Source organism: Trematomus bernacchii, unplaced genomic scaffold, assembly GCF_902827165.1.
Source record: "Trematomus bernacchii unplaced genomic scaffold, fTreBer1.1, whole genome shotgun sequence".
Taxonomy (NCBI): Eukaryota; Metazoa; Chordata; class Actinopteri; order Perciformes; family Nototheniidae; genus Trematomus; species Trematomus bernacchii.
In genome coordinates this window covers 11,131,899-11,146,802 of record NW_022987698.1, presented here as the reverse complement: position 1 = coordinate 11,146,802, position 14,904 = coordinate 11,131,899, and the positions used below count along the sequence as shown (strand labels likewise).

The 14,904-nt window shown below is 40.2% G+C and overlaps 2 protein-coding genes across 2 annotated transcripts; one reads left to right on the top strand and one right to left on the bottom strand.

Moving 5' to 3' along the window:
* Positions 1–12: 12 nt before the first annotated feature.
* rps10 (ribosomal protein S10) lies at positions 13–3,918 on the top strand. The gene is made up of 6 exons (XM_034138711.1): positions 13–125; positions 595–744; positions 1,743–1,917; positions 3,172–3,252; positions 3,521–3,576; positions 3,833–3,918. The coding sequence occupies exons 2-6, from the start codon at positions 595–597 to the stop codon at positions 3,872–3,874; spliced, it is 504 nt and encodes a 167-aa protein (XP_033994602.1). The 5' UTR covers positions 13–125; the 3' UTR covers positions 3,875–3,918.
* An 895-nt stretch (positions 3,919–4,813) lies between these two features.
* Positions 4,814–13,501, bottom strand: nudt3b (nudix (nucleoside diphosphate linked moiety X)-type motif 3b). Its single transcript, XM_034138710.1, has 5 exons — positions 13,213–13,501; positions 11,744–11,854; positions 9,002–9,046; positions 8,817–8,901; positions 4,814–8,535 (listed from the first exon to the last, which is right to left on the bottom strand). Exons 1-5 carry the CDS (start codon positions 13,309–13,311, stop codon positions 8,339–8,341), a joined length of 537 nt encoding a protein of 178 aa, XP_033994601.1. The 5' UTR covers positions 13,312–13,501; the 3' UTR covers positions 4,814–8,338.
* Between the last annotated feature and the right edge of the window lie 1,403 nt (positions 13,502–14,904).

Genomic DNA, 14,904 nt, shown 5'->3' with positions numbered 1-14,904 from the left:
AGTACTGCTGTTCCCCTCCGCTCCACCAGGGGGCCGCGCTCCTCCACCAGGCCCGGAGAGAGGATAAACCTCCCTGATCCACATCCGTCGTTCCTTCCGGCTCCGGTCCCCTATCAAGTGGAAAGGTAAAGACAGACCCGGCGTAGTAATCTAAATATATCTTAAACATCTCATCTTCCATAAAACTATAATGTTGGATATTCGATTGTTGTTAATGTGACAATACAATATCTGAACGTATTTTAGTGTTAAACGCTTTCCAGTCGTGGATATTAGACTTAGAAGTTGGGAAGTGACCCAGGACTGATGTTCACGACCGGCTGCCATTTTTCTCTGTTAACGCGGGGCGCCTTAGTCAACGTTAATGTGTATTACACTGTGTGAATAGTGATTTGAACACCATAAAATAACGTATATCATTGATTAAATAAATCGTTTGTATGTCGGCTTACTGCTGCTTTTCACTAGATCTGTTCGTGCAGCTAAGTGGCTAACATGCTAGCCAGTTTACATGCTATCACACTGGAAGCTACTGCACGCTGTCTGTAAAGTGTGGGAATGGATACTGATGCATAAATATGTCCCTCTGAACAGATGCTGATGCCCAAGAAGAATCGCATTGCTATCTATGAGCTCCTCTTCAAGGAGGGAGTCATGGTGGCTAAGAAAGATGTCCACTTGCCCAAGCATCCGGAGCTCGCTGACAAGAACGTGCCCAACCTTCATGTGATGAAAGCGATGCAGGTAAGAAACCGGGGGATGGAGGTTGAATACTGACGTTGTAAAAGTTTGTATATTTATGTCAAAATAGTCTGACTCAAGCTCTGTAAACAAGCAGTGGTTAGTTTCTCGTCCAGCCTAGGTCACACAAGTGTAGGCCTTATCTGGGTAGCACTCAATGACCAGTGTCATGATGCTGAATTAAGCTTTGCACTTACACTTAACTAGGTTTGAGATTGTAAAATATCGAGCAACATGTACATGGTTTTTATACTTAAGGCTCTGGTTTTAATTTTCTAGAACCTCCTTTGTGCCCCTTATTTGTCTGTATATGTTTGCTTCACCATTTGTTTCTCTTTAAAATGCCAACAGAACCACTGCAAATCTTTAAACACCACTCTCTGGTTTAGTCAAATTCACTGGTTTATCATTTTCAAAAATACACTGCACTCAGTGTATGCTAAAACATGAGGGGTACAACTGGGGTTAGGAGTCATTGTGACTTCTGATGGCATGCACATGGATAAGAGGGAAACATGTTGTATGGAGCTAAAGTAGCCTGAATTAACTAGAGTAATACAAATGCAAGCGTGTTTATATGCTCGCGTGGCTGCTAAGATTTAAATGTGCGCAATAATTAAAGTAATAAACCGTGAAGGGTAAAAGTCCAATGTTTTTCTAAATGGATAGAGAAAGGGTGACGCTCAAGTGTTAGTGGAGTCGTGTGTGTTGTTGCTAAAACTCTGGCCGTTTGGTCCAAGTTTAACTTATTTTACTCGCACTACAGAACTTAATGAGAATCACCTTTGTAAAGAAATGGTTACTGTCTTTCTAAGGGTATTTCACTTAAGCTATTTGTTAGAAACAGTTGGTTTGCACGGTGAGAAGGGATGAGAAAAGACATGCAAGCAGGAAAATGAGAGGTTAAGGACACATTGCCTGAAAGGATGGACTTGGTGTATATATAGTATTAACAGTAGAAGAGTTGCATGAAACTCACTTTGTTTGTGTTTTTCCTCCAGTCCTTGAAGTCCTGTGGGTACGTCAAGGAGCAATTTGCCTGGCGTCATTTCTACTGGTACCTCACCAACGAGGGTATCCAGTACCTGAGAGACTTCCTCCACCTGCCCCCAGAGATCGTGCCCGCCACTCTGCGCCGCCAGACTCGCCCTGAGACCGCAAGGCCCAGGCCCAAGGGTAAGCTCCCTGGAACAATGTTGCTCGATTTTGTTTTAACGGTCTTTTCAAAATTGCGTTGTGGAATACTGGGCCGTGATCACTATTTATGTTGCTTTTGTTAAGCTCGTATTGGCAAATATCATTACTATAAGTATTTTGTTATTAGTTTTCAAAGTGAATCACATTAATTGCACACTGCCTCTACATTTTGGAAGCTGAATAACAAAAACCACAAGTCATTAGCCTTTAATGTAAATCTGCTGAGTGGAAGCATTCCTGAGAGATTAACATTGTGCAGTCGAAAGGCCATGGCTCAGTGTTCAGCAACTCTGACATTTCCAACTGTTTTTATTAACCTTATGTGACCGGTCATTACTTTTAAACATTTTATTATAAAGTTTAGGAAATGCAACCAATCAAGTTTCAATAGAATGTTCTGCTAACTTAGTATGAAGGGGTTATACGGAAATCGCAAGCCAAATAATCATCGTCGCTTCATAAGTACAAATGTCAGATTATAGCGCTGAATCTTTGATTTAAAACAGAAATGTGGTGAGCAACATATTAAGAAGCCGACTCTTATTATAGTTATTCAGGTCTCCTAACATAAATGGTAATCCTTATGAGAGGTCTGCCCTGAAATACCACATCACTGCGTCTCTACACTGACGTGGAGTCTCTGTTCCGATGACAGGGACTTTTCTGTATGTTTTAGCTGAAATAGTAGGGTTGTTGTTAGAGGAGGGAACGGGTGGGGCACTTAACAAGAATTCAAACAATTACATGTGTAGCTGATTAGGCTCAAACTTAACATACAACAAGTGTCCCTTTGTAACTTGCTTTGTAGTTGCATTGGACATCAACTCAAGAGCAGACAGAGGTGTCATAGACATCGCATTACTGTTTGAAACACTGCTCTAAAATCTCTTACTGGCAGAATGGGTTTCACTTATAAAGAGCATTTTCAGAGCAATATTTTAACTATTATATTTGCCATCACAAATGTTCCCTAGTTTTGGAGTTTAAGTGCAGGATGATTGGGATTTCTTGCAACAACGGTCCATTCTGGGATTATGTTTCCCACCCAAGTGTAAAAGTATCTTTTTAAATTGGTCATGAATATTCTGCTTGTGAAGGGGTCCCTGACACAACATTTGTATAAATGCGGTTCCGACACAGCACACATCTCCCGCTCTAAAGTGGACTCAATTTCCTTGGGTGTGCAGTCAAATGTCCTGAACCTAATCTGATTTTCCTTTTTTATTTCTGCAGGAATGGAAGGAGAGAGGCCCGCCCGCCTTAACCGCAGCGGAGAGGCTGACAGAGATACATACAGGCGATCTGCTGCACCCCGTAAGTACACTCCTAGCAACTCTTTGAAATGAGCAGCAGAAATTCTTGAAGGCAAATAGAAATGGACACTTGAGCTAGTTTTTGTGTAACTTCAGCAATTGATTCTTAAGACTGAAACCAGTAACGTCTTTTGTAAGCAAAGTATTACAACAATATACATTTAAGATGTACGTAAGGGTTCTCATTGTGCGTAATATTAGTTTGTGATGGCTAAGGTGAAAGATATAAATGTTTATGGCTGACTGTTCATTCGTTACTTCTCCATCAGCTGGTGCTGACAAGAAAGCAGAGGCCGGTGCAGGAGCTGCCACAGAATTCCAGTTCGTAAGTACAGAACACATTTACCCCCTGGGAGAAGTCCTTTCTGTGCATCTCTATCTGCATACAAGCAAACCTTTGATTTTGAATAATGTATTTCCTGTTATGGCATATTAGGAACGTTTTCTATAGCAATCAGTCAGCCAGCTTGTTGGTGCAGTTATTTTATGGGGAGCTGGATTTAGTTTTAGTGCAGTAATACAACTTTGTTCTGTCGGATTTGGTTTGACACTTGTATTGACAACATTGTTTCCCTTTGCAGAGAGGTGGCTTCGGGCGCGGCAGAGGACAGCCTCCTCAGTAATTTTCACCGTCTCTTTCTGTACAATAAAGAAAATCAAAATACAACCTGTCTGTGTCCGTATTGTGTTATTCAGGATTGTGGTAGCTGATGGATTTTAAAACTGAAGAGCTGGTTTCCAAACATTCAGATGTTGTGTTTTGCTGAGCAGAGGAAAGTTAGTCAGCAGGATGTCATTTAGTAGAGAGCAAAAATAAATCCGACTCAATCATTATTGTAAAATATCGCTGTAATTCTTTGGTCATTCATAAGTGGTACACAAGGGAGTTAAAAAGCTTGTCTTTATTGTTCAAAATGTCTGTTGCCTACTAGGCTTCAGCATATGTATTGTTCATACTCATTCTGATAGAACCGTTTTGGTAGTTTTTATAAAAGAACATAATTATCCTGCAAACTAAGAATCAAATTGCTGATTCAGAGAACAGAAAGTGAAACAGGTTTTTCCAAAATATGCAATAGTTTTCTGTTGTGATTCTGGAGCTGTCGAAGCACAATCAGTGTAAAGCTTTTCCAGCTCTGAACAGCTTCTCCATTCTGCATTGTGGTAGACAACACTGCACTCAATAACATTCACTGCTTAAGCCTACTTCAAATCAGTATCTTACCTTTTGGGACCAAGTTGGGGCCTCTAACCAAAGCTTTACAAATGTTAAAGTCACATTTTATGTAGACGATCAGCTTTACCGTTGGAAATAACTCAGTGGTTTTCTAACAGTGCTCATTGAATAATTTCCTGTCTGTACAAACACGTTCTGTCTCATCGCAAAAATAAACTGTAAAGATAAGTATGTATAGCAATACGGATTGAGAGAAGTGGTGCATAAAAATCCCAGTAAGCAAGCCTAATACACAACTCTTACCTTGTTGTACTCTTCCGTAAAGTACTGCAAGCACACGCATCAAACATTTGTAAAGACATGGACACAAACATTGAAGCCAGCCTGAATGTGAAATACTGGTGTTTATTTGTTGGCACATTTATATTACAATCTTCAGTCTTCTCGCACTGGTTTTATTCCACAGTCCCAAATGACAAAAGAGGAAAAGAAAAGTTCCAGTGACACGTATACCTTGGAGAGGAGATCAAAATGACAAGTAGGTAACTTCAAGGCTGAGGTCAGGTGCACGTGTGTTTGCTTTGTTTATCAATGTACTAGTATTTAGGGTAACCTTTAAAAAGACAGCTTTTATGAATCAATGTCTGATTGTTCATAGTTTGGAGAATGACCACAATGCTAAAGGAAACTGTTACAATCAGCTGCAGTGATGTGCTTTTAATATGTTTTGCTTTCGCCACAAGATGGGGCAATACATATTCAAACCTTTAACTTTGGTCAATTAAAAGGAAGTGACTTATCTTAAGCTCTAATCGTTGATAATTCATTGTCTCCTTTCCCCTCAAATGTTTAGAAGCTTAAATGTCACAAAAAGGAGCCAATTGTGATCGAAATCTCCCTGGAGTAACGCATTAACACCACATTAACTCCAACGTGCTTATATGGAGACATGTACTTCATAGATGTCCTCCTGAACCCTGGCCCAAATCACATTACCTATGACAGGAAGTGCTTGAATTTTGAGTGAGAAGGGAATTGTAAAAAAAAAAAATACTAATCATTACTGACCGAAGCCATGGTGCGTCCTCTGGCTGAAACGGTACTGTTACCTATATACAGATATTTGTTTGACAATTGCACAACAGGTTAAAGAAAAACTGAAAATGATGGATCAAGTGGTCATTAATAATTGAGTCACTGGCTGTTACTGTGGAAGTCCTCCTCACATTCATTTTGACAGTACCTGTCACCCGCATCCAACCACCAAGAGCAAATTCAATCAATCAGAGAAAGGTTTTAGATTTCTTTTTAAAAAGCCATATACAGGTTTATCCCCTTGACAACCATTTGCACATTTCAATGAAGACTGAAAACAGGAACTCTTGATGCAACTCTCATAAAGCAAGACTTTGGACAACACACCTTCCTGGTGCACAGCAATAACACAGTTCAAAGTCTCCTTCTGTTAGGAGACTTTAGACTCCTTCCACATGTACTGTCAGTCAGGAAGCGTTTTCCTTCAGACACCAAAGGGATCAGAAGCTTGCAGGGTGGCGCCCCCACATTACTGGAGGAAATTCCATGAATAAGACACCACCACCATCCTGCTAAGAGATGTCTATTTGAGCTTTTCATCCACTAGTTTTCAGGTCTTTACATTTCTCCTGTGGGATTTCTTTGATGTGTTTTTGATTAAATCATGATACTGGAGTTTTCTGCCCACATTCAATGTTAAATATGCATCTGCTTAGCGTAGAGGACATTTAATTTCCGCTTGGTATCAATAAATGATGTCTTCTTTTCAAACCATTTAGTTTATTTTGTTGACATTGTATAACGGAGCTGCTCCCATGAGTCATAGCATTATAAAACCTGATCACTGCTGCAGTTTGAGTGCAGACAATGTAATCATTGAGTTGACACTGGTGGAAAAATGGATCTTAAAAGAGAAGTCAACATTGGATTATCAGATAGACACAGAGAAAAAATAAATAAACGGATATGTGGATGTTTACAGATTTCTGCTGCTACCGAGTGTCCAAATAATCTTTAATAACAGATTTAAATAATGGGCAGAAAACCCCAGCATCCTGTCAAAGGTTTAGAGAAAGACCCTGTAAACCCTTCATGAGTAAACACACTGACCTGGGATAGATTAACAGCTAACAGAGTAAATCTTCTTTACTTCTAATTTATAAAGTGATTTGGATTCTCAGGCTTCAGCTTGGCCATAGAACAGCTTTCCTTAAGTGTGACAAATGTGTTTTAGTCCAAACTAAATTAAGGATTTTGAAAGAATTCAATATGAAATTGGCTCTTCCTTCTCACCAACAACCACATGCCTTGTCCTGTAGCCTCAGATGTACTCTGAGCTATCTCTAAAACTAATTCCAGCTCCAAAGCCATGAGTTCAATCAGTTTTCCTGCCTCGATTGAAATGTGAGACTCACAGATGTGAAAGAGGTGTTTAGTCATTTGTACTCTCACCTTTGATCTATACAGAAATAAACAATTTACAATAAAAACCTCTAACATGCTATCTACAGCGCCTCCAGTTTCACAGTATTGAGCCGGCTGCCTCAGGCCACATCGAGTGACGCAGCTCGGCCAGAGAGACTTTTGCCAGACGTTAGAGAGAAAAACATAAAAAAACAAAAACTAGTATCCAAAAGCATTTTACATGTTAAAAACGAGGTCTCAAACTGTACAAGGCTTGTTTGTTCTGCATCAGCATTATAGATTCCATTACTCTTGATGTCAAGCAGGTGTTTTGAGTGTTTTGGGGATGCAGATTAAATACTAAAAAAAGGGTAGGGGAGAAAGAAAAAGGGAAAATCATGACCATAATGAGTCACCTGTGCCGTTCTGGACAGTGTAAACAATTGCTTTGAACCAAACTGAATGTGAGGGGCAACATATGGAAATGGTTTAAATAACTTAAGTGATATGTGCTGCATTTTGAAATTACAAGTCCATGATTTTTTTTAAACCTACTACCTCTCAGTATGTGGAGGAAGACTTCAGTCAGTCCCGAGAAAGAAGTTTAAAAAAGAAAAAGGGATTAAAAAGGAGGTGAAGACACTGAGGAGAAGGTGGTTCATTTGACATTGTATGTTGACATTCTTTCTCTCGTTACAGTATTTGCTCTGTTGGAGAGTGAAACCTGTAGTGCTTGGCTAGCTTCCCAAATATGAGAGAAACACACATGACAGTTGAAATTGGAAAAACTAGCGAGGGGCCGTATCCTACCAATAAGAGACATCGATAACCACGATAAGGAGCTAAATGAAGAGAAATCCAAGAAGACCTTACCACACGTCTGTTACAGTCAGCATCAGGTCTCTCGAGCGAGCGAGACACAACATTACAGTGCTCATGCAAGACAAGTCACTTCCAACAATTCTGTTCATTCAGATACAGACAACACTTCCTATCCTTATTCACAGGGAGGGAGTACACTAATGGGCACATTCATTCAAAAGAAACAGAACTGAAAAGATGGAGGAGACTTTTAAAAAGACCACCAAAAGCCTTCAGCTTAAGCACTACGTATACACTTTTACATTACAAACAGTAAAAAGTAGTTCTTGCATTCAATTAACACCACGCTAAGGGCGCGTTAAGGAAAGAGGATCAGGGGACATTTCATGCAGTTTTCAGTAAAAAGAGAGAGAAAAAAAAAAAAATAGGGGTTCAAAAATTACATTTACATTTACAAAGTGTTTCAGACTATTCACCCGACACTTGTCATCAAGTCTGTGCCACAGTGCTGGCACAAAGGAGTTGGCAAGGCAAACCATGTTATTGAGACAGAAGAGAAGAGAAGAGAGAGAGGAATAGAAGAGAAAATGACACGAGTAAGAGCGCAAGTGGTGGCGAAAGCTCCCGGAGGTGTCAGTTATGGTTTTAGTTATCTGATACCCGAGACCGAGCTCTGATTGATGCTGTAGGTAGGGGACAGGTCCCCGCCTATCGTGGTCACCAAAGGCGTTCCATTACTGGTCAGGCAACTCTCCTGGAAAGCCTCGAAGTAGGTGGCCTGCACGGGCTTGTGACACTGCAACACTCGTATTGCATCGTCTATTTTAAACCATTCCCTTTTTCTCCCTGTAAACAAAACAAGACACCATTGTGGGACGAGTTAGAACATGTGAGAGAAGACACAAGAAGACAAAAAAACTCATTATGAAAAGATTTGAGTTATTATCAGTATGTTCGCAGAGTGAATAGTGAAAATCACAAGGGCAGAAACAAAGCTTGTGTTATAAACCCTCCCTCCCAGAACTGTAATATCACCAAGGCCTGGGCTACAGACAGCATGTGACTGACTGAGAACTTTGTCCGTATGATCCCTGTTTCTTGACTAGTAAACAAATGCGGTGATTTACCAATGTTGACCGAGTCCTCCCAGTCCTCCAGGTGCTCTGTTACAATAAGAACGTAGACGTAGGTCCTGTGTTTCCTCTCCTGGTTCTGTGGGGGAATAAACAGCATGTTCTTACTCCCAAACATGATGCACAGCATGTTGACATTTGAATACTACAAAAATAAATGGTGGGTAAACAAACCTCACCTCAAATACTCCAACTAAGCGCCCTAAAGTCCCCTTTACACCGGCCTGTAAAAAAAAAAGAAAAAAAAAAGGATTATTAAAATGGTTAGCAGATAAACACCCTCCAGGTCTGATATACAGAAGAGGGTTAGAAAACATCACACATGTACTTTAGAATGATATTATCAGCCTGACAATGCACACTGCATGTTTGAACTTTATAACGTTGGTTCAGATTGTTATTCAGAAGCTGATTGTGTTGAAGTGGATTACATTACATCATAAGATTGTTTTGTCCTCTGAAAATTAATTCCATCTAATTCCTGGGTTGTTGCTAAATCTGCCGTGTAACACATTGAACCAAATCCTCAAGTCATGTCTTGCATGTACTGATTCTTTCTTCATTCATTCCACAGTTCAGTGCAACAGTAAGTCATACACTGGCAGTCTAAGCTCTGGACAGACATTCGGAGTCACAAGGAGCTAGTTGGAAATCTGGGTTTTAATCTGCCAGTTTTTTATTTTATTCATTTGGTCTAAAAAAATGTTTGAAAAGGGGGAATATGCCCAATATGCAACAATGTCCTGTTTCCTAGCCTGACGTATTGTTTTGTCAAACCAGCAGTACAAACCTAAAGCCATTAAACAAACAACTATGCAAAACGGAGAAAAAAAGCTAATTGTCACATCCTAAGAAGCAGGACCCAGCAAAGGCATTTTTTTTTTTTAGATAGATACTTTATTTATCCCAAAATTGGGAAATGATTTTGTTCCAGCAGCAGTGTCAAGCATTACACGAGTTAAAAATGTTGAGATATTACTAAAATAGAGTTCATGTTATTCCAGTAATATTTGCAGTTCTAAATGATACAGCTGTAAACACCTCTGTTCACAATCTGACGGCTGCTCAACAAGATGTTTTGAGTACCATCAAAGATTGTGTGTAAAGGTCACTAAAAACCAACAGAACAACTGCTTTGCTGTCACAAGCTGCTACTCTTCCTATAACTCAAAACGCCCAAGCCATCTCAATGTCACAACCTTTCGTAAAGATGACAACGTTCCTCGTGCCTTTTCTTGTTACATATTCTGAAAACTAAATAATCTCCACGGTAGATCTTTACTCCCAGAGGTGGATACTAGTAGGTCAGGTTTAGATACAGAGCCCGGCCACTTGCTGACATCTTGGCAGCATCTTCTCCAGGTTCCAGTTTCAGTCTAAAAATAAATGTTGCACTTACTGTGCTGTGGACTCAGGAGTTGGTCTCTTCAGGCCTTCAGCAAGACCATGTGTAAAAAGAACAAGCTCACCACTAGGAACCACAGAGATGTGCCAGGGTTTAAGTAATAGGCCAAACGTCAACCTGTATGTTTTGAGATGGAAAATATCTCCCAACTATAGTTCTTGTAACTGAAAACTACTGTGCTACATGTTGGGAGAGGATGCACAGCATTGAGGCTTCACAAGTTGTGCAACACAGTCCACAGTCTTCTTGATGCAGAGCGTATGACTACAGAGAGTTCCCCAACAGTCAGACAGAGGAAGAAACTCTCTGCAACCTTTGGCCTGCTCCTTTTTAACTGCCGTGTCTTTAATGCAATCCCTGGCAAGGCTCCAAACCAATAAGCATAAGCAATCTCTCACTGCTCATATGGTCATCAGAAGAAGCTTGTCAGGATTAGGATATGTCCTGTTACACCACCGTTCAATAAGAAGCTTAGAAAGCCACAAGACGTGGTGATGCATTGAGTACCATTCAAAGTCACCACAATGTTTCTGAATGGGGCCTTTTAGCACTTTTAACAAACATCAGTTGTGATACGACAGTGCTTGTGACCCTGTGGAAATGTGTTGAAGATATCAAAGAGCAACAACCAGGATAAGGGATGATATCGGCAACATCTATCAGTGTGATGGATCTCACACAAGAGAAATCCGCTTTATATGGTCAGTGCCATGCCAAGAGCTGACAGCCAAGTGAGATTCTGTGTCATCTTTACTCCCCTTTCAGCCATTCTGATCAAAATGCCTACGCGATTTACACAATTGACCACAAGGGTATACATGATTTAAGGGACGGACGCAAGAGGTATAAGCAATTTTATTGATTTCCAATGAGCTTCAGAGCTGTTTACCAATTTCTACCTATCCTGCGAAGCACAGACAAACAATAATAGATGCATTTTGCCCTTCAAACTGCATCGGTAACAAGGCTGCTGTTGCAAAAATAGAACTGTCCAAAACAAACAAGAACAAAAAGCAGATTGTTTTTATTTGCTCTACTTTATGGGATTTGATAGTGCTGCAGTAAAACCGCTGGGCAGCCAGTGTTCAATCTCACTGTGACCTCCTTTGACACATAAACACTGCTTTGTAACACGATGCGAGGATACAGCTTAGATGTTGCTAGGCTCTGTCTCTCTGTCCATGCAAACAGGATGACTGCACTGACAAAATGGACTTTGAGAGCAAGGTATTAGGCCCTGTGTTAAATACAGAAAGGATGAAATGAAATACAATACATCTTGTGTGCTTACACGCAAACTACATTTACGAATTGAAATAGGGAGTCCATTCCCGGAACAATATTCCTGGCTATGAACTCTAGGAAGTCTATTAAAAGGTATGTTTCACAGATACAAGGATCAAATAAAGTTGGCCTGAGCACAGTATATATAGGAACAGTATCAAAGAAAGAAAATTGGCCACAAAATAGCCTTAATTTAGATACATTTATCTTGAAAAACAGTTAAAGAACTAACCTCTTCACACACTTCTCGAGCAGCAGCAACATTGGGCTCCTCCTCAGGCTCCATTCCCCCTCCAGGAACTATCCACTTGTCAGGATGTCGACTACTGCTTACCAGCAGCACCTGCAAAGCATCCAAAACAAAGCTAGTCAGGCATTAGCGAATGACTCAATGTTGATTGCTAATTGTGCTTTTATTGGTGTGTTGCTGCTTGAGCAAGACTATTTTGTGAGTGCTGTGTTCGTTATAGACGGAAGAGCCAAACCCCAACATGTGAAACAATAGCTACCTTACAACTATGACACTGAAAATGAATTAAAGTAACCCAGGGAGTGTTGTCGAGCTGGATATTGTTGAAAAGCAGTTAACTCAGAACATTCCCTGCTATAGCTAATGTATGACTCACTGAGTTTGCTTTTTTCCACACAAGTATGGTGACTTCATGGTGTCAACAATCTGCTTCCACAATATCTGAGGCTTGGCTGAGTGCCTATCTGGTAGATACACTCTGGAAAAGTTTCTAGCTAGGGGCCAAACTGATGTGCTTCCTGTAATCAACAACCCATGTTCACAACCTGGCCTCTACTTTAACGAGAATGAGGAATTAGTTAAGTCTCTATTAGTCTCCCCACCCCTGGTAATACTATTTCCACTACAAAGACTTCTTTGTGTGTGTTGTTGACTGGACATCAGACTCCCCAAATCGCCTCTGATTTAACAATAATATGAAGGATACTTTGAGAGGTTTTCGTGGAAGAGAGCGCACGGCACATTAACAGTGGATATACACCGAAATAGGTTTTCGAGTTTGTCATTAAGCAGAGTGGTCTAACCACATATCACCACATATGCATTTCAAATATATTCAACAACGTGAAAAACACTGTGATGTAAGATAGCCGAGTGTTGCTACCGGTGGCTATACTGGCACAGCTAATAGCTACATATCAGTCCAATGTTTGGCTAGCAATACCAGTTGCATTAACGCTATCACAGTAACCACTAACAGTTACTTAGCTCAACAAACCATGTGTGACAGTAGCATATACATATCTTAGCTTGTCACTTTAGAAAGCAGTGATTTACATTCAGCTGAGTCTCATAATGATAAAGTCACCACTCATCACTGTGGGCTGTGGTCGCTGGCCGAGAGCCGGCTGCCCACAGTAGCAACGCGGCTAGTTAGCAAGCTAACGTTAGCATTAGCATACAGCTAACAGGTGGACTAGCTGTGTATAAAACCCGGGGTAGGTGTATGCACAGCAAAATAGTCTTACATAACACTTCGGTAAGTACGAGCTTAAACAAGTGTTTAATACACAACAGCAAAATGACAATTCGAGAGGTACAACAACTAATAAGTCATTTTTTCCAGCTGACATAAAGCCACAGCTGTGTTGGTAAATGAACAGATTTACTGTAAGCAGCTAATGCTGCTAATGTTAGCTTGGCCCTCCATACAGCCACATCCCCGGACTTACCTCTTCCTCGGTCTCGCCCCTGAAGCACAGACAGGCGGCCCGCTTCTTGTAGCCATCCCCGTCGTACGTCCGGGTTTGGTTAGACTTGAGCTTCATCATTGTTAAAGCGAACAAAAGTTCAAAAGTACAGCTAAGTTTACCACGTATAGAGACGATGGTTGTAGACGCAAAGTCCTCCTCCGGGAACCTCGGCGTTTCACTTAAAAGAAATAACTTCTTCTTCGCTTCATTTTCACAAACCTAGGCACATCTACGGCACGGTCGCCATTACAAGGAGCCCGTTACGCCCACAACGTAATGTACCCTTTATTAGCTCGGGGAACGTAAGAAAACGAAGCACCAGACGTTGAAGAATTGGAGCAACGGAAAGAGAGGAGGGGGAAAGGCAACACCACGCTCTGACTGGAGCGAGCCGGTGAGGGGAAACTGGCACTTTTGGCTCCAACGAGCTTGTCACTGACACTTGTTTGAGGTTCATACAATTAAGTAAAATTGCCCAACTGAGCTTGAAGAATAACATATATCGTCCATGTAGTGTCCCGTTAAAAGTACATGATGTTGATTAATGTTGGTTTGATTAATACGTTTCAGCACTGCAGGTAATGGACAGCGCCAGCATGAGCCTCGAAACTGATTTTATAATATTAATCAAATGGTTCGCAACTTAGCTTAAAGACGAGTTCGCTTTTGTCATATAATTAAGACCTGAAACAATCATTTATAATTTTATTTTTAAAAAACCTTTATGCCAGGAAATCCAATTGAGATCAAAAAGTAGCAGCCTTACAAAATCTCAGCACAGACAAACAAATTACAACAGCATACAGAGATCACCACATTCTTCATGATGTACCATCATTTATCAATGATTATATTTGGCTTAAGGTTTCAAATTGATTGGATTTATTTGGAAATTAAATTAATTATTGAGAAAATAATAAGCGGAATAATCTATAAGGAACATACATGCTCTCTAGTTTTCTATTTTACAACACAAGTATGGGGAGTTTTTTGAGTCAACAGTCTGTTGGAAGAAAAACTGAGGCTTTGCTGACTGCCAATCCGTTGGACTATACAGTAGTCTCTGGTAAAAGTTTCTAGCTAAGTGCAGATACATATTTTTTCAAGCAAACCTTTCAAATAGTACATTTGTTGTGTTGTTTCAAACGTGTTTTTATAACTGTAAAGTTAAGTAGAATATAATTAATCTTTGGCCTCTGAAACACAACTAAATATTCATGTATATTTTGGAAAGCAACATTCAACACAATTAGAATTGTATTTAGATAATGACAAAAGCACTTTAAATTGTATTTGCATAGTTAACAGTTTCACAAGTTGGCTTACATCATTTGATTTTTACAATAACATCTGTCTCTCCTTTTAAATCTAAGCATTGCCTACTCACTTACAAGCTACAGTGACTACACTGAATAGCTTTAGTATTAGAGGGTAACTGCAGAGAAATTGTGGAGCTGCTGCCAGGAAAATGTTCTCTCCGTGTCCCTTTCACACACTCACAAACACACATTAAAAAGAATATCAAAATAGTATTTTTATGCTCTGGATATCTTGGCTGTCAGACAAATAACCACTGGCAAAAAACAAACTGGCTTAGTGCCAAGAACCAAAGTGAAGTTTGGCAGAAAAATATTTCTTAAGGACTAAGGAAAAGCTTTGTCACAAGTATGT